Source organism: Ceratotherium simum, chromosome 19, assembly GCF_057802395.1.
Source record: "Ceratotherium simum simum isolate JZ-2026a chromosome 19, ASM5780239v1, whole genome shotgun sequence".
Classification (NCBI taxonomy): Eukaryota; Metazoa; Chordata; class Mammalia; order Perissodactyla; family Rhinocerotidae; genus Ceratotherium; species Ceratotherium simum.
The window spans coordinates 56,927,086-56,945,255 of record NC_141918.1 but is presented as its reverse complement, the minus strand read 5'-3'; the positions used below and the strand labels follow the sequence as shown (position 1 = coordinate 56,945,255).

Here is an 18,170-nt window from a genome sequence, read left to right as displayed (position 1 = left end):
TACCATGCAGCTGCCAATTGTCATCTTTTTTGGTATGAAAATATCATTTTATTATTTATCTAATAAAACTATAGATACCCATTTTAGACCTGTCTTTGAGACAAAAACAAACCTGAGGAATTTAGGCTCCTTCCCTTCTCTGAAGAAAACAGATCACTTCTTTTCATACAAGCAGATCAAGACCTGACATCTGGCCAAGGGCAAAAGGCCTTTTTAGCAACATGGTGCACAAGGGTCTTTTCTTCTAAACTTGAGAAAAGTGGTGTTGGCTTTTGAATTCGCAGTCTTCTCATAACTACCTAAGAAAGATTAGAATGTACGTGGATATCAGAAAACTTTAACTTAATATATAAATCATTTATGTTGAAGGTAAGATAAGCAACATCAAAACTAATTATAAAACTATAAAAATCCGTTTTTAAAGGAAAAAATATATTAGGTTTTTAAATTTGCTTTGAATAAAACAATAAAGTAAATATTTGACCCTTATTTCTTTTTGTTTGTACCCGCGTTTTTGAGTAATGAGATCGGTCTTTCGAAGAACTGGGGATGGCTCGCTGGGTACAAGCAGAGGGGCCGGTGGGAGGTGGGGCCCTGGCAGGAAGGAGCTGGCCTGTTGCAGACCCTGCGGATGCGCCACCTAGAGATGGATGGAAGAACAGCTCTGGATGACGTCCTGCGGGCTCCTGAATAAAAAATACAAACAGTGCGTTGACTAAGTTCAGATGTGACGTGGAGAGACGGGAGAACACGTCCCAGGCTCGGATGAGACGAGAGTCTAGACTCACCCCTGAAACGTGACGGCATCTCGAGCATTGCTTCTTCCTCTGGCGGGGGGGCTCACTCTGTTCACGACGTTGTCGCATTTGAAAACTCAGGGTGGATTTGATGACCCTCTTTATCCCTGAGACAGTAGGTGCCAGGTAGTCATAGACAGAAGCCCCAGGGCTATTTCCACCTTACTTTTCCTAAGAGTTGGCAGAAAAACAAATGGCCATTTGCTCTGCAGGTTGGAAGCAGCCTCCACTTTAGTCTGATTTTCTCCTATTTCTGAAGAAGGCTGATGGAAATCACTGCTTCTCATGTGGGGACGATTGTATTGTTTGGGGAGTGACAGGACAAGGAAAGAGAAGGAGGCATTTCTGTATCTGGGTCTCATCCCCCCACCAGCACCGCCCAGCTCTGGTGGGCATCGGCGGGCGGGCAAGATGGGATTGGTTTATTGGTCCTGCTGTGCGGTGTTGTCAGCACATTGACTGAATGTGAACACTGGTTTATATGCTGAGATTCCACCACGAAATGAGCACAACAGGTCAGTTCACTGTGGCAGATATGAGGATATTTTGGGGGGAAAAGAGAGTCTTTTGAACAAAACAGGGACCTGATTCTTGAGGTCTGGTTGATTTTTGAGGTCCGTTTTCCTGTAGTAAGCTATTCAGAGACCGCGATCAAGTTTCTTTCAGTGAGCTGCCCTATACCCTCTCCCCTCAGGCCAGCCTTTATTCTCAGAACAAGGACTGTGATCATTTGTTCCGTGGAAAAAGCCCTGTATTAAATGCTTGTCATGTGCAAGGTGAGGATGAGGGAGTTCTAGGATAGAAACGTGTGGATGAGATAGCGGTAAGGGGCTTCACACCTGGTGAAAAGACACACAGCGACCTCTCCTGTACCACACGTCAGTGTCAGAGCAGGTGAAGGGGAAGAGGGCGGGGACCCCACCTGACACGCACCCCTTTACCAACAGAGCACTGAAGGGGGTTCAGGCTGGCAGTGCACCCAACCTGACCTGAGACTCACAGCCCACAGTCAGGAGGGCCTTGGGGCAGTGAGACATGGGCAGGAGCCTGGGAATTCGCAGGAGATCAGCTTTCCTCGAGTCGATGCCGTCCCTCCTCTGTGGCCTCCTTCCTCCTTTCCTCCCTGGAGAGCGTGGGGACCGGAGGGGAAGAGCAAGCTCTGCTGCAGCCTCTGAGGCACCAGGAAGCATGGGAGCCACGTGTCGTGGAAGGTGGATGAGAAGGGAGCCAATCGCTGCACCAGCCGTGGGCTGTCTGCCTCCAGACCCCGTGGGTGAGTCGCTGTTCACTCCCTTTGCAGTTGGGCGACACGTCTTCAGAGGGAGACGTCACTGCCTCTGACCAGGTGGATGGGGAGGGGTCGGCTGTGGTGACCTGAGCTGACTTTTCCTATTCAGAGGATCTCACCAGGGAGGGGCCGCTGGCAGAAGAGACATTCCAAAGGGAGGGAGAGTGTGTGCAAAGGCCCAGAGGCAAAGTGTGTGGAGGAAGCCATGTGGCAGGAGGAGGAAGCCTCTAGAAAAACTCTGGGACACAAGACTGGAGGTGGTCTCAGGTGAGAATGTCAAGGGATTGGGCTTTGTTGTGTCGTCCTGGGACAGGGGAGGTTTTTAGGAAGGGGAATGATGTGGCCTGGCTTGTTCTTAGCCTTATTCTCCCTTGGGGACTATACGTAATCGGAAGCATTAAATAAACGTGACGTGTACTGGAAACCCCAGCATCTCCCGTCCTGACTTCCTCCGTGAGCTCCGGATTAGTATGTCACCTGCCTGCTCAGAATCTGCACTGAGAGGGGTTGTGAACCTAATATATCCAAACTGTGCTTCTCCCCACGCCTTCACCTTGCCAGTTAGCAGCGCTACCATTCACGTGGCTCCCGCCCTGGATCTCAGCTCTTCCTCGTGGCCTCTCTTTGCTTTTCACCCCACGTCTAAACCATAAGCGAGTCATGTCAACCGTGTTCCCAGGATACCACAAATCCGATCACTTCTCACAGCCCCATGCCACCTCTCAGCCAAACCGCTCTCTCCTGACGAGACCGTTGCAGCGGCCCCCACTGTCTCCTGGTCTTTGCTGTGCATCTCCACCCACTCTCAGCTCGCCTACAAAATAAGCTTCTAAAAACAATTCGCGGCGCTCCCCTGCTCGAAACCCGCCGAAGACTGAAGGTTACAGTTGGAGTAGGACTCGCACTCCTTGCTGTGGCCTTTAAGATCTGCCACTGGTCCCCTCACTCAAAAGATTTGGCCTCATTCTCCTGTCTGTCCCTTGATAGAAGCTCCTTCCCACCTCAGAGCCTTTATTTTACCAACTGAGAAGAAAAGTTCCTGTATTTCTCTGCTGCTTTAGGTTCCTCAGGAAGTAGACACTAAGACAGGAAGGCCAAAGGTTTTGTTGGAGTGTCACGCCTTTGGAAGGAAAAGGGAGGAGGGCAGGGAGAGGTATCAGGCTGACCGGTCAGCCGGTGCGATGGGGGCTCTGGGGAGAAGACCACCCATTGGAGGAGTCCTATGTTGGACAGAAACAGATCGGTCCTTTCCCACTGCCTTGCTTGGTCTTTGGCAAGAGGCCACCCTGAGAAAATTGTGCCCTCAATTTCCACGGCTTAGTGAGATCGTTGGCCACCAGCCCTTCTTGCCTTGAGAATGGCGTGACCTCGGCTGGAGAGCCGACAGTTGGAAGCTGTGAGCTCACCTCACCTCTGGCAGCTGGCTGGCAGGTCTTTTCTTGAAGGGGGATCTAAGTGACATCTCCACGCCTGCCTCAGTCCACCCCTTGTGCCATGTGCATCTTCTTGCCCATAAACACGGGAAAAGCAACTCTTCCAGGGCTCTGGGGGACTTCCCTTCCTGAGGAGACATTGAAGAAGAAGAGCTTGGTGGGGGCAACTATAGCAGGGACTCATCTCCCCAACTCCAAACTCCTTTCTCCCTTGATGTCACCTCTGCTGGTCTCGGTGGCTTTCCTGAGAGTGTGACCAAGCTCTCACTCCCAGGGGCTCTGAGATCCCCAGAGCCAAACCCTTCTCAGGCCAGGGTTGCTGCACTGTCCGTTCACAGCTACAATTGGGCGAGGAGGACGACGGGTGCCCCAGGTGGGTCCCCCGAGTTCCACACATCATGTGACAGCAGGCTCACCTCCTCTTGAGTTCAGGATCAATTACCCCTGACAAAACAGTGACTCTTCTTGGCTGTCGTCCCTGGGCATAAGGAGACAAGTGCCCAGGTGGCAGCTGTAGGTTGAAGTTCAACGGTACCCTTGCTGTGTTGCCTAGGGAGGGTCTACACCTTTGAGAGCAAGGGCTTCGGGCTCTGCAGAGCCCAGAGTTGTGGGGTGGAAAGTCCTGTGTTCCTCAGTGGGAGTGATGGTAAGTAGGGTCATCCTCCTTCCACCCCTTGGTTCCCAGATCCATGTGTCCTTGCTGTTGTGGACACAGCTCCCGATAGGTCCTCTGATGTAGTAAGTATACTGTGTCCAGGAGATGGCGTCTATCTTGGCTGGGTGTTGCCTCCAGCCAGCACTAAGGCGGGTCATCCCAATGTTCTGTCAGGCCAGCAGCTTCTGGGTGGTGCAGTGTGAGAGAGGACCAGTGGGTCCTGTGGCCATGGGCTAACTCTTCTTGACTAGACGTTATGATGTGTAGATCACACATTCAGTAAATTCATGCCAGCGATCAGAGGTTTTGTAAGTCCCTAGACTGTGGTGCTAGTCAAGGCCCTGTAAGCAGGAAAGAAAACTGCATACCTCGAATAGATGTCCACCCTTGTGCAAATAAACTGCTGGCCCCTCCCAGAAAGAATGGGCCCAATACAGTCAACATCGCGTCGCATGACCCGCTGGTCTTCTCACGGCCTCACCAGGGTCTCAGCATTGCTATCCGTGGCTGGCAGGTGGGACATTCAAAGGTAGCAGTATCTAGTCGGCCTTGGGAAGTGGGAGTCCATGGTGTTGAGGTCCATGGTGTTGAGGTCCATGCAGAGCCTCCGTCTTGGCCACCATGGCCACTCTGTCTGTGTGTCCACCTTTACCGGCCTGGGGTGGGCATCCACAAGAGCCGACGCAGACAGGCTGAGTCATTTCGTCTGGTTGTTTAGCGCCTCTGCTGCTAAGCACTAAGATGTGATACAGAGTTTTTCAGGTTCTGTGTCCTCTCCCGTATGTCCATCCGCAAGCTCTGCCCCCAGACCTCCTCGTCTCAATCATCCATTCTTTTTCTTTCTGAACTCCCAACCAGTTGGCCAGGCCAGTGAATGGAATCACAGCCATGATTCCATATGTATTTTACCTTTCCTCCCTCACAAAGTGAACGACCAGGTTCCTCACTAAAAATTCTGCCCTTTTTTTGCAGAAAGATTGCAGATATTTTTCTTGAAGCTGCCTTGCAATGTCACTCCTGAGTGAAGGTGTAATGCACCTGCTGTCCATTTCAGCTTGCACCCACATAGCCAACTCATCGATAAACCAAGTTCAGGCTTTTCCCTATTCCTTCAGCTGACCATACAGGCCTTCCAAACAGCCTTAGGGAGGGAGGAGGCAGGGGTGCAGCCATGGTGCCATGGGAGTGGGCTCCCTGCTCGTGCAACCTGCTTAGTGCTCTGCCTTCTTGTGATTGCTCCTGGAGGCATCATTTCTGCCTTATAATGGACTGTTGCTGGTCCCACCAGCTTGATTCTGACAGGACCCAGCTAGGACAGGCAGTTCTGCACACATCATCTCAGAGTGTCTCATTGTTCTGTCTCCACCAGGTCCCAGCAGAACACCACCAGCTGTTTTTCAAAAAGCATGTCATTCTCTCCTGCAGTTAGCACAGCCTTGCTTCAGGACCCCAGGGACCTGCACTGGGATTCTCCCATTGGGACTTGTCATAAATTCTACACTGCATTTTTTTTCACCATTGACACCCCCGATATCGTAGGATCTGCCAAATTACGTGATCCAAGCTGCTGATTCCTTCACAGGTGTCACTTCTGGGTCTGTTTCTAGTGATTGCTTTTTTCTCCCTAATTATGGGTCATATTTTTCTGTTTCTTTGCATATTTTTCTAGTAATTTTTTACTGGGTGTTGGGATTGTGAGTGGATTTTGTTTTATTCCTTTAAATAGTATTGGGCTTTGTTCTGGTGCACGGCCAAGTGTCTTGGAGTCAGTTTGATCCTTTCAAGGCTTGCTCTTGAGCTTTCTCAGGGGATGTCCCCAGAAGCCTTTGGTTTGGAGACGGTTTAACCTCACTGCTGAGGCTGCTCCCTGATGCCCCAGGCTCCTCTCTCCCAGCCCCCTGTGTGGTCCCGGGATTGTTTGTTCTTCCCCTTTCCAGTTGCTCATTTCTCAGCCTGGGCAGCTTCTCACACCTCCACAGGTCGGTCGAGGACCAAGGGCCACTGCAGACGGCAGAGCTGTGTGCTGCCTCCTCCTCTCCTTCACTCTGCCCCACCGATCCTCCCTGCCTCGCCCTCCCTCACGTTGACCTGTCTCCTCAGCTCAGTGAGGCCGGTGGTCTCTGTGTGGTCCCCCTCCCTGCTTTGCTGCCTAGAAGCTGCCTCCTGGCCGTAAGCTTGACCCTCACTGAACTCACCTTGTTCCCCTTCTCCCAGAGGCCATGGTCACGTGCTGTGGCCTCTCAGTGTCTGGTTCCCGTGGTATCATCACGGCCGGCAGTGCCTTCCCATCCAGTGTGCCGTTCCACGTAACGGTAACCATTAGACGGCCTCCTGGTGCTCGGAGCTGCCTGCGCACTGCCTGTCCCCCAGGGCCGGGGGCCGGGTAGCCCAGTCCTCAAACGCGGTCTTGACACCCACAGCCTTGGGTCGCCCTGATCCCAGTCGTGCCAGTGTGACGCTGAGGCGGAGTTAGGATCACAAAAGACGTATGGCGGTCTCCTCTCCGAAGGGAAGAGGGGAAGCAGAGTTGGGCTGGCGGCTGCTGACTGCAGTGCGGTCCTGATCCGGTCTCTGCAGCCCACCCGGGAGCTCCAGAGCACAGTCTGTTTATTAGAGGGCCCTGAGTGGGGCAGAAATGGCTGGGTCCTTGTACCCCCACGGTGCTCGGTCTTTGGCTGGAAGAACCCAGAAAAAAGCAGGCTGTCAGCTCCCCCTGCCTTGCACAGTCACAGGCTGGGACCCCCTGAGAACAGGGTGTCCTGATGTTGAAATCTGCGGTGCACCCTGAAGGAAAGAAGGCTGGAGAAGGCGGCGAACCACACCCCTCACCGCGGGGCAGCCGGTCCTCTCCCGAAGGCGGGTCTGAGCGCGCGCCGCCACGGGCTTGTCGCCACACACGCAAGTCCCGGAGGAGAGATGGCTGTTCTTTGGCCACAGTAGCAAGTAAGTCCCGGAAACCATCAATGACAGCTTTGCCTCAGTACCCTCGCCTCTGAACCGGGCTCCAAATCGCGGCAACCAGCAGCGGGCTCGCCCTGGGACCGCACCTCCAGGACTAACGCTCAGTGACCCGAAGCGCTTCCGCAAGCCCGCTAGTCCGGACCGCGGCGCGTCCTGGAACCCGCGCGCGGTCAGCGGCTTCCCTCGTCCCGAGAGGCGTCCTGCGAGCACAGCTCTCCGCTCAGCAAGCGGGACGCGCGGCTGCTTGTTCTGGATCCCGAAGGTGGCCTTTCCTTTTGACTTTGTTGCTCTGCCTGGATGCCCCCGACCCCGCCTCCATCTGACTGGCTCCAGCTCATCACTCGAGTCTCAGATGTCTCTTCCTCACAGGGGCCTTGCCTGACCCCCGCGTGGCGTCCACTGCACTCTGCCAACCTGCACTCCACCCCTGGCCCCGTTTCTCTGGTATTTGAACTCTCCCTCTGCGACGTCAACTCGGCGAGGACAGAGCCCGGGCTGCCCCGGCCCCGCGGTGTGCTCCGCAGGAAGGCGGACGGGAGAGAAGGGCGAGGAACGCCGCCGGATGAGGGACGATGCAGTCCCCGATGAAGAGGTCTGCTCACCACCGTGCCCCGGGGCCCTGGAACCGAGTGCAGTGCCTGGAACACAGTGGGGACTCCGTGATGCCTTATTCAAAAACGAATGGACATGAATGACATTTCAGTGAAATGCTTAGGGAGAAAGCAAGATTTTAGAGGGTTAAGTGATGACTAGAAAGGTTTGAATGAATGAATGCATGGAGTTAAATGAATTGTTTTCAGACTTTTTGAAATATGTACTCGCGGGAAACATTGACATACACACGGACAAACGTGGACTGCTCTGCCGGGGGCACAGAGGTGGGTGGGGGCTGCCCCCTGATTCCCGCAGGGTCCCCAAGATGCCTCCTCACCCCCTAGAGCTCCAGGGAAGCCTTTGGACACCACGGCAGGGAGAGGTGGGAATTGTCATCCTAGACAATGGTCTAGGGGGGCTCTGGTCTTGGTTTCGGAGGGCAGAGGACCGGGCAGAATCTGAGCCTGTTGGTGAGCAGTGACTGGAAGCTGTGCAGGGAGGTCCTGGAGACAAGCGGAAAGGGAGGATTGATGGAGCAAGAGTTAGACCAGCAGCAAAGGTGGGGGTTCACCCCTACAACAGAGTCTAGACACCAAGTTCCTATACCAAAGAGAAGAAAAATCTCAATAGAAATGTTGACGTAAGGGATATTTTGTAGTCAGTGCCAGCCACATAATTAAAATAACTGATTCAGTGCTGTAAGAAATACTTTCTGGGTTGATCAATTTAGGGCTGAAAAATTTTTTGCTTATGGTTTATGGAAAAGGAGGGAAAAATGGGATACCCTGGACTTGTACAAAATCAATGTTTTTATCGAACATGTTTCAGATTACAACTAAATCTTGGTAATCAGAAATATGCTTTTCTCATTTAAAATAGAATTTATTGCATAAGAGATGCCTATTTCATGTAGGACTCTAGAGTAGATATTAGAAATATCTACCTCATACCAGTAGAGGCTGGTACTGTGGACATTCTCCAGTGGGAGGCTAGAAGGTGTCCTCCCACTGGACAGTTGATGATGGTAAATGAGTTAAAAAAAGAAATTTCTTTTTGGCAAGCACAAAAATGCAAAGAATCAATAAATAATGCAAGCAAATGCCTTTGGAAAATAATTGCCTGGGATTTTAAAATTTATATCCATAATAATATCAAAACCAGAAATCTAGCTTGTTTTGTATCAAAAATTCCAGTCTCAAAGGTGTCTCTGAGGTCAGAGTCATGTTCATTGTGCACGTATGATGTGCAGGAAGAACGCCTCTGTGTGTCCTAATGCACTGACGGCCTGAGACAGCCGCATCTTGAGTAGCCGTCTGTCAGCGGGACTTGGTGGTCCACAGGGTGGACCCCGGAGTCAGACTGCCTGGGCTCGGGCCACCCATGCCCTTTCAGTTCCTGGGGCACAAAACATCTCTGTGCCCATGTCCTCGTCTGTGAAATGGAGACAATACAACGTGGCACAGAGTTGTTCCGAGGCTTGAATGTGGTCCTTCAGGTGAAGGGCAGGAAGGGTGTTCCAGAGGGCAGTCCACACGGCAGCCACAGGAACCAGCAACCATTGCTCTACTGGAGCCAGGTTAGGGAGATCCATCTCAAGAGATACTGCACAACACTGGGGTGAAGGGATCTTAAGCATCACCTGCCCGATCCTCTCATCCATCGGATGCTCACATCTCCCATGAAGTGACCACGTGGTTTCTGCTTAAACACCACCGTGCCGGGAACTGGGAGTGTGTCATCCTGGGCAGCTTTAACTGTCAGAGTGACTGAGTTCCAACCAGCTCTTCTCCTTCACGCCTACCACCACCATCCTCTGAGCCACGGAAAAGCCACGCCCTCCCGCAACAGCTTCCAGGGGTCTGAACGTGACTTGTCTTCCCCAGGACACGCACGCTCCTACACTCCTAGGAGAGGATTTCAACCTCCTTGATTTTGCGGCAACCTGCTCTGAAAAACTAACCATTTTTATACGACCTCCAGAAATGCTATATGAAATACTTTAAAAATTCAGCTGAATTTTTAAATTACATTTTGGTAACATTTAAAACCGTGCCATTATTGAGTATCAAAATAGGACAGGCAGTCCCTAACTTCATAAATTTATTCTTTGTCACAAAATACTATCAACACTTTTGGGAATTGTGAGAATTTTCTTGGGTGGTGGGGGCCGGGGGCCAAGGAGGATTAGGACTCCACAGAGAACGCAACAGTGGCAGCTGCAGAAAACAATTCCACTTTTGTGTCCAACTGACCGTCACCTCTCCAGGCTGACAGCCTAGTGGTTCCACCCGGGATAAATCTTTAACATTTTTATTGGCAATATCTGGAGGGGAGGACATCAAGTGACCCACATCCAAGTAGAGAAAGGCAATGTGATTGTGATACAGTGAAGAGGGGGAGTAACTCCACATGGAGCCTCGGGGACATCAAGCTCTGCAGAGCGTGGTGTCCCATTCAGGGGCGTGTAGAATGCTGCCCCCTGCTGCCTGATCTGCGTGTCTGATGAAGCTTCAAGCACTGAAGAGGCACATTGGGGATAAGCCAGTCACAGGAGGGCCCTCAGGCAGAGCTGGCAGACACACGGGTTACTCACAGGTGGTGCTGTGTCTCCAGCAAACAGAAGCTTTGCCCCTGGCAATGGAGCTTCCTCTCGTTTCTCACTCCTTTTCTTTGGAGGGTTCATTTTTCTGAATCAACCACACTTCGTTGTTTCTGTTAAGCAATTTGAAAGGACTGCTGTAGCCTGCAGTGTAATAAACCTTTTCATCGAAAACTTGTCCTTCTTCCCTCAAAATGCTTGCCAACGTCAACAGTTGTTCTTGATTCTTCCGGGCACTAGAGAATCCGTCGAAAGACCTACAGAGGAGAACGGACGACCATGAGTGATGTTAATACTGATGCGAACGTCGGTCTGAGGAAGAGAGGAGCTGACACCACGAACGCTGACGAAGTGAGTTTCGAAGCTCCTCCCTCTCAGCAGCTGAACCGACCGTTCCTTCCTCTGCCCCAGTCTCAATGTGACCTCCACACCCTGAGGAGGCCCAGGAGGAGCACACCCATCGTGGGCAGGCGGAGGTGGAATTTACACCCTCTCCTGCGCTAACTCTGCTCCTCCAGCCTCAGTGTGCATCTGAGCCACCAGGGCATCCTGCTAGAATGCAGACTCAGGAGGTCTGCGATGGGGCCTCACTCCGAGTTCCCAACAGTCTCCCAGTAATGCTGATGCTGTCGGTCAGCAGACCCATTGACACCCCCTCAGAAGCCTCCCTTCCAGACTTTCCATTTTCTATCAAACATTTCCCCTTTCTCCTTCTCCTTGGGAAAAGGGCAGGCCCTGTACAGATGAATTCATGATATTGTTGAATTTACAGTCTAATGGAAGAGTCTTAACAGAGACGGGATCGAAGTGCTGTGGGAACACTGAGGACACGATTAAATCGGGGTTGGGGGTCACCTGAGCTGGTCTGGAACGGAGGGTGGTTTTGCTGAGCTGAGAAAGGGAAGGGATAGGAAAAGGAGCAGAAGTCCAAAATTACAAAGCATTTTCATAGTGAGACAGAAAACGGGGTCAGAAAGGTGAGGCAGAGCCAGGAGGAAGAACCTCGTGCATCGTCCTAAGGCTTCTGAGATTATTCCAAAGGATGCTGAGTAGGAAAGGAACTCGATCAGATCTGGTAAGAATACAGGCAGACAGATGGAAAGGGCACTGGGGAGAAGGAGCCAGTGAGGAGGTTGCTACAGGAATGAAAGGCAAAAACAGTCAAAAGATAGAAATAAAAGTGGGAAAAGAGAATAAAAGTTTAAGTATAGATTTTAAAGTATATAAACATACATATCCTGAGATTAAATCAGGACAGCACACAGACCAAGCTGAGTTGCTGACATGTAAACATGATGGGTTTTATTTTGAAGGTTAAGAATAGGAACACAGAGAAACAAAAATATTCCTAATATGCCATCTTCAGCATAAGCTTTATTATCCATGTGCTGATGGAAAAGATCAGTCCCACCACTCTTCAGATATGATGCGGGCTCTCAAGGGTACAAACCAGGCCTGTTTCATTCAACAAGGTCTCCTGGGCACCCGGAATCATTCCTGGTGTGCAAAACTTCTTAGATCCTTGTTGAATAAGTGTAGGAATCTATGCACGTGTATTTAAAATATTGAAGATAATTTTCATCGTGTTGACTGATAATGATAATTCTGAACCATGTGTTAAGAAATATATTGGTTCCTAAATTTATTGTTTATTTCCTTAAGGAATAGCCAGCTCTTGGTATGTTCTGCCTAAAGGGAATTTGTTTTCAGATCCTACTTCTTTGAAATCAAATCTTGAGCCCTCTAATTATAAGCTATCTTCTGTCCTCTGAATACATGTTGTTCTGCGATGATCTGTCCAAGGCTTTATTCAGCACACAAACATATACTGACCCCCATCGCCCCCATGCGTGCCCTGCTCAGAGCTGGAGGAGGTGGGCAGAGTGACACGTTGCCGTGTTCATGAGAAGCTGCAGTGTATACTCAGGTCATCGTAACTTAGAACAACAGAAGGACAAAGTGCTGTCTGGCTGGAGAGACTGAGGGAGGCCTCACAGATGAGGTGCCACCTGATCTAAGTCCTGAGGGACCATCATGTGACAGGCTCGAGGGCCCTGCTGAGGGTGACAGGAGCACCCAGGGAGACCGAGCGGGCTGCACCCGACGGGGTGAGAGGGGTACACGGAGTGGAGGAGGCAGAGACAGCGAGTCGTTGTCAGGTGGGTGGTGACGAGGGAGAGACGGAGTGATCAAGCGGCTACAGGAGATGATCACCACTCATGCATGTGTCTCTGAATTTCAACAGAGAGACTGTAATGTCAGGACTGAGTCGGCCAGGTCCTAGGGGTGTGAAAAGTAACAAGACTAACAGAGGAGTAACTGCAGGAAGCAGCTCCCATCTGTTGGGCTGGGGAACAGGAGGAGTCTGGGGTTGTCAGAGCCTAGAAGCTGGGAGGAGGGGACCACACACTGCATTTTACAGCATTTTTGTTCAGGGTGACTAGATGGCAGGTGAGAACAGTCTTATGCCTTTTTTTTCTGGTATAATTTGTATTGTGTCTTACATGTGGAAGGTGTGCAATATACTCTTCATTCAATAAATTGATTGTATCTTGCAAGAGACCCTTAGTAACATGTAAAACTGAGCCGGTAGGAAAACACCACGAAATGCACTGGACTTGTTTTACGGAAGGGTGAAGAGCTGCTGAAACCCCATAGGAGCACCACTGTGAGAGCAGGCCAGTAAAAGGAGCCTCTTACCATGCAAACACCGTCATCTCGGCTCTGTCTTCAATGAAGACATCTGACTCCGAGGGCCTGGGCGGATCAAGTTGCTGTTCTGAGGGCACATACAGGGAGACGGTGACGGTAGGCTGGCTAAAGGGACCTGCCCCGGGCTCCACGCAGGTCGTCACGGGAGCTGTCATCTTTATTTTCGTCTCTGCGCCATGAAAACATACATTAAAATACAAAGGAGACCATGAAAGCAGATGGAGTGTATGTATGACTACTTTAAAAAACTTAACCTATTCTTTTTTGATCTGAGGTTTTTGCACTACTGACATAAATATTTACCTTTAAGATAATTTTCTTCTTTAAAAAATAAGGCCAAAAGGACTCAATTATCCACTGCCCACATTGAACACTTTTTGTACTATTAATACTTTTGGTTAATGAATTCTCTAGTTTTAGGGATAGAAGGGAAAATGAGAGATCACACAAGCCATTCTTTATTTTCACAGTTCAGACACTGGAGTCCCATTAGCTAAGTGATCTACACAAACAGCGCCAGAGCCAGAACCAGCGTGTCCTGAGCCTCGGACCCCGTGCTCCTCATTCCTCCTGCCTCCTTGAGCACACAACCACAAGTCACACAACCACGGGGCACACAACCACGAGGCACACAAAGCACACAACCACGGGGTACTGAACCATGAGGCACTCAACCACGAGGAACACAACCACAGGGTACACAACCACAGGGTACACAACCACGAGGTACTCGACCACACGGCACACGACTGTGAGGCACACAATCACGAGGGACACAAGGCACTCAACCACGGGGCACGCAACCACGGGGCACACAACCATGGGGCACTCGACCACAGGGCACACAACCACGAGTCACACAACCACGGGGCACACAACCACGAGGCACACGGGGCACACGACCACGGGGCACACGACCACGGGGCACACAACCACGAGGCACACAAGGCACTCGACCACGGGGCACACGACCACGGGGCACACAACCACGAGGCACACAAGGCACTCGACCACGGGGCACACGACCACGGGGCACACAACCACGAGGCACACAAGGCACTCGACCACGGGGCACACGACCATGGGGCACACAACCACGAGGCACACAAGGCACTCGACCACGGGGCACACGACCACGGGGCACACAACCACGAGGCACACAAGGCATACAACCACGGGGCACTCGACCACAGGGCACACAACCACAAGTACACAATCACGAGGTCCTCGACCACAGGGCACACAACCACAAGGCACACAAGGCACTCAACCACGGGGCACGCAACCACGGGGCACTCGACCATGGGGCACACAACCACGAGGCACACAAGGCACACAACCACAGGGCACACAACCACAGGTACACAACCACGAGGGACACAACCTCGCACCTGTCTCGTTTCTGCCGTGAGCGTAGCTGCTCAGCCTGGTAAAGCCGGTCTGGACCGCGGAGTCCCAGTCCGCAGACTCCACGCGGGTGCTGACCCACTTGGCTGGTCCGTAGCGTCGGAGCTCGTAACCCCCGGGCTGACGGAGCAGGCAACCGGGCAGCGACTCTGAGGAGGCGGGACGCGAGACGCAACCGCACGGCGCCCCCCTCTCGGTCAGGGTGCCCCCTCCCGGGGTTAGAGACGCGCACCCCTCCTTCCTGGCCCCTCCCCGAGTTAGAGACGCGCCCATCCCCCCCGCCACCCTCCTCCCCAGGTTAGAGACGCGCCCCCTCCCCGAGTTAGAGACGCGCCCCCTTCCTCCCCGCCCCCTCCCCGAGTTAGAGACACGCCCCCCCATCCTCCTCCCCAGGTTAGAGACGCGCCCCCTTCCTTGACCCCTCCCCAGGTTAGAGACGCGCCCCCTCCTTGACCCCTTCCCGGGTTAGAGACGCGCCCCTTCCTCCCGCCCCTCCCCGCCACCCTCCTCCCCGAGTTAGAGACGCGCCCCTCCTCCGCCACCCTCCTCCCGAGTTAGAGACGCGCCCCCTTCCTCCCGCCCCCTCCCGAGTTAGAGACGCGCCCCTTCCTCCCGCCCCCTCCCCGAGTTAGAGACGCGCCCCTTCCTCCCCGCCCCTCCCCGAGTTAGAGACGCGCCCCGCCATCCTCCTCCCCAGGTTAGACGCGCCCCCTTCCTTGACCCCTCCCCAGGTTAGAGACGCGCCCCTCCTTGACCCCTTCCCGGGTTAGAGACGCGCCCCTTCCTCCCCGCCCCTCCCCGAGTTAGAGACGTGCCCCCGCCATCCTCCTCCCCAGGTTAGAGACGCGCCCCTTCCTTGACCCCTCCCCAGGTTAGAGACGCGCCCCCTTCCTCCCCGCCCCTCCCCGAGTTAGAGACGCGCCCCCTTCCTCCCCGCCCTCCCCGAGTTAGAGACGCGCCCCTTCCTCCCCGCCCCTCCCCGAGTTAGAGACGCGCCCCCTTCCTCCCCGCCCCCTCCCCGAGTTAGAGACGTGCCCCCGCCATCCTCCTCCCCAGGTTAGAGACGCGCCCCCTTCCTTGACCCCTCCCCAGGTTAGAGACGCGCCCCCTCCTTGACCCCTTCCCGGGTTAGAGACGCGCCCCCTTCCTCCCCGCCCTCCCCGAGTTAGAGACGTGCCCCCCGCCACACTCCTCCTCGCGTTAGAGACGCGCCCCCTCCTCCCCGCCCCCTTCCCGGGTTAGAGACGCTCCCCTTGCCCCCCTCGCGTTAGAGGCCCTCCTGAGTTGGGGGTCCGCTCAGTTCAAGTCCCAAACGAGCCTCCGTCACGCCCCGCAGCCCGGGGTTCCCACCGCGGGTTCCAGGACTTGATGGGATCCTTTTTTTTTTTTTTTTACCGCAAAGAAAAGACATTGGGACGTGCCCAGTACCAGGGGTCACGGCTGACCCACCGAATTCTCCCCTTTGTGAAGGTTGGGGCCCGGGCTCAGGCCATTTTAAAAGTTGTGCGTTGTACTGAAATCCTGGGATCCTCCGGCCCTGCGCCCCGCCCGCCCGCACCCTCCGCGCCTACCTGGGGGCCAGCGTCCAGGGGCGCCGTCCAGCCCGGCGTTTCCACGGCTCCGGCCGCCCCGGGCTCCGGCTCCAGCGCGTCAGCCATGGGCGCCGCCGACCCTGCGGGAGAGCCGGGACCCTGGGCCCTCCTCCCGCCCACGTGTGTCCCCGCCCCGCAGTGCGGAGACCAGAGACAGCTGGACCCCGCCCGGACCCGGCCACCCGTCCCTCCTCCCGCCCGCGCGCAACCCCGTCCCGCAGCGCGGAGACCAGAGACAGCTGGACCCCGCCCGGACCCGGCCACCCGTCCCTCCTCCCGCCCGCGCGCGTCCCCGCCCCGCAGTGCGGAGACCCGGGGCGCTGGACGTCGCCTGCGCCCGGCCACCCGTCCCTCCTCCCGCCCGCGCGCGACCCCGTCCCGCAGTGCGGAGACCAGAGACAGCTGGACCCCGCCCGGACCCGGCCACCCGTCCCTCCTCCCGCCCGCGCGCGTCCCCGCCCCGCAGTGCGGAGACCCGGGGCGCTGGACGTCGCCTGCGCCCGGCCCGAGAGGGGGCGCTGCGATCCCACCTCGACCTCGCCGCTCTGCCGGGTCCCTGCGCTGGGCTGAGGCCCGAGCCGGAGACCGGACTGCAGGGCCCTGGGCCCGGCTTCCTTTGGGGTCCCTCCCCCGCCCTTGTTTTCAGTGAACAGGCGCGGAGCTGTCGCTGTGGAGCCGGGGGAGCCGGTGTCACCGGCTCGGGAACTTGTCTCGCGGCCCCACCCGCGCTGGGAGCGGTTCCGCCGGGGCCACTGGGGTGAGGGAGGGGGATGTGAGCGCCCCGCCCCCGTGGGTGTGGACGTCGCCACACCCAAACATTGACTCAGGGAGCACCGAGCCACTGCTTCTAGAGGAAATGCAGACCTAGGTCCCCGTGAGCCTCTGTCCACATTTTCATCAACCGATCAATATGTAACCTCGTTTTACGTGTGTTACTGTATCTTGTTGGTTCATTAACATTGAACTCAAACAACACAGTAGCTCCTGCCTTAACGACGTTTCAACAACGTGTATCTTCTCAGAGAGGCACATCGCAGCCCCGGGCTGAGGAACACCAGACGGCACTTCAGCGCTGTGCCTGGGGCCATTTTAAACAGCGAAATCACAACAAAAACCACAAAATGTGGAAAATGTGGCCCTGAGTGGACTGTGAAAGGACGCTGTTCACTGTCCGAGAGCTGAAACAAGAAGGCTGAGCTCAGCCTGCTCGCCCTCAGCTGGGAGCGCGCAGCCGTGGCTCCAACTTCCTATCGCTCGATGCGTGCACGTATCCACCAGCATGGAGAGAGTGCTGGGAGTGTTGATTTTGGAGAGACGTATTCGTCTCTTGTACTAGCAAGTAGCTGAGCTTGCAAATGTGGATTCTGTGAGTCACCAGGGTTGTCTGTAAACCCTTCCTGCAGTAAGTTACCTGCGTCACTTTCACCCGTGTTTCATTGACCAAAGCAAATCCTCAGGCCTTGACCGACCTCAGGAGGGTGAGAAAGCGCAATCATGCTGTGTTCTCAAAGAAGAGCTCGGGTATTTGAGAAAAGCACTGGTGTCCATCGCTGACACTGTTTACTCATTCACTGACTGTTCCATACTTGTGGCAGGTTTTACTTCCCAGAGACAGTTGCACCATTATCTCCCATCCAGCATGCTGTTCCTATAACGTGACTTTGACACACCTCCCACTGAGACGGGGGTCTAGGCTCCCATTCCTTGAAACTGGGAGGGCTTGTGACTACAGCGGAGATAACACTGTGACTTCAGAGGCTGGGTCTTTACAGGCTTTCACATAGTTCTAAGGACACTTAGAACTCCAACAACCACGCCGAAGGAAGCCCAGGTAGCCTAGTGGAGAGCCACGTTGAGGTTCCTGGCTGAGGTCCTGGCTGACGGCTGGCATCAGGCACCCAGTTACTAAGGGTCCGTGTAACTCCAGCCCGCACCACTGAGTCACCTCCAGACGTCCTCAAATGCTTGCTCCACGCTGAGGCCCCAGAGGTTGTGGAGCAGACACGAGCTATTCCTGCAGAACCCACAGAATCTGTGAGCTTCATAAAATGGTTATTTTTATGCCACTAAGTTTGGAGTGATTATTTTTCAGGAATAATAACCAGAAGAGGATCTTCTATGTATGGTGTTGT

The 18,170-nt window shown here is 54.1% G+C and overlaps 1 protein-coding gene across 2 annotated transcripts; it reads right to left on the bottom strand.

Annotated features, from left to right (window-relative positions):
- Window positions 1-9,814: 9,814 nt before the first annotated feature.
- HEBP2 (heme binding protein 2) lies at window positions 9,815-16,752 on the bottom strand. Of its 2 annotated transcripts, XM_087444181.1 has the most exons (5): window positions 16,569-16,752; window positions 16,018-16,118; window positions 14,431-14,566; window positions 13,028-13,208; window positions 9,815-10,584 (listed from the first exon to the last, which is right to left on the bottom strand). In XM_087444181.1, the coding sequence occupies exons 2-5, from the start codon at window positions 16,102-16,104 to the stop codon at window positions 10,386-10,388; spliced, it is 603 nt and encodes a 200-aa protein (XP_087300307.1). In that variant the 5' UTR covers window positions 16,105-16,118; window positions 16,569-16,752; the 3' UTR covers window positions 9,815-10,385. The 2 variants fall into 2 exon arrangements, with proteins under 2 accessions (XP_087300307.1, XP_087300308.1); XM_087444182.1 differs by lacking the exon at window positions 16,569-16,752 and having other exon boundaries at window positions 16,018-16,191.
- Window positions 16,753-18,170: the final 1,418 nt, after the last annotated feature.

Coding starts and splice junctions, on each gene's coding strand:
- HEBP2 (XM_087444181.1), bottom strand. CDS start 16,104: ATGGCTGACGCGCTGGAGCCGGAGCCCGGGGCGGCCGGAGCCGTGGAA. Junction 14,567..16,017: donor CCCTGGACGCTGGCCCCCAG/GTAGGCGCGGAG, acceptor CTGCTCCGTCAG/CCCGGGGGTTACGAGCTCCG. Junction 13,209..14,430: donor TCACGGCAGAAACGAGACAG/GTGCGAGGTTGT, acceptor TTCATGGCGCAG/AGACGAAAATAAAGATGACA.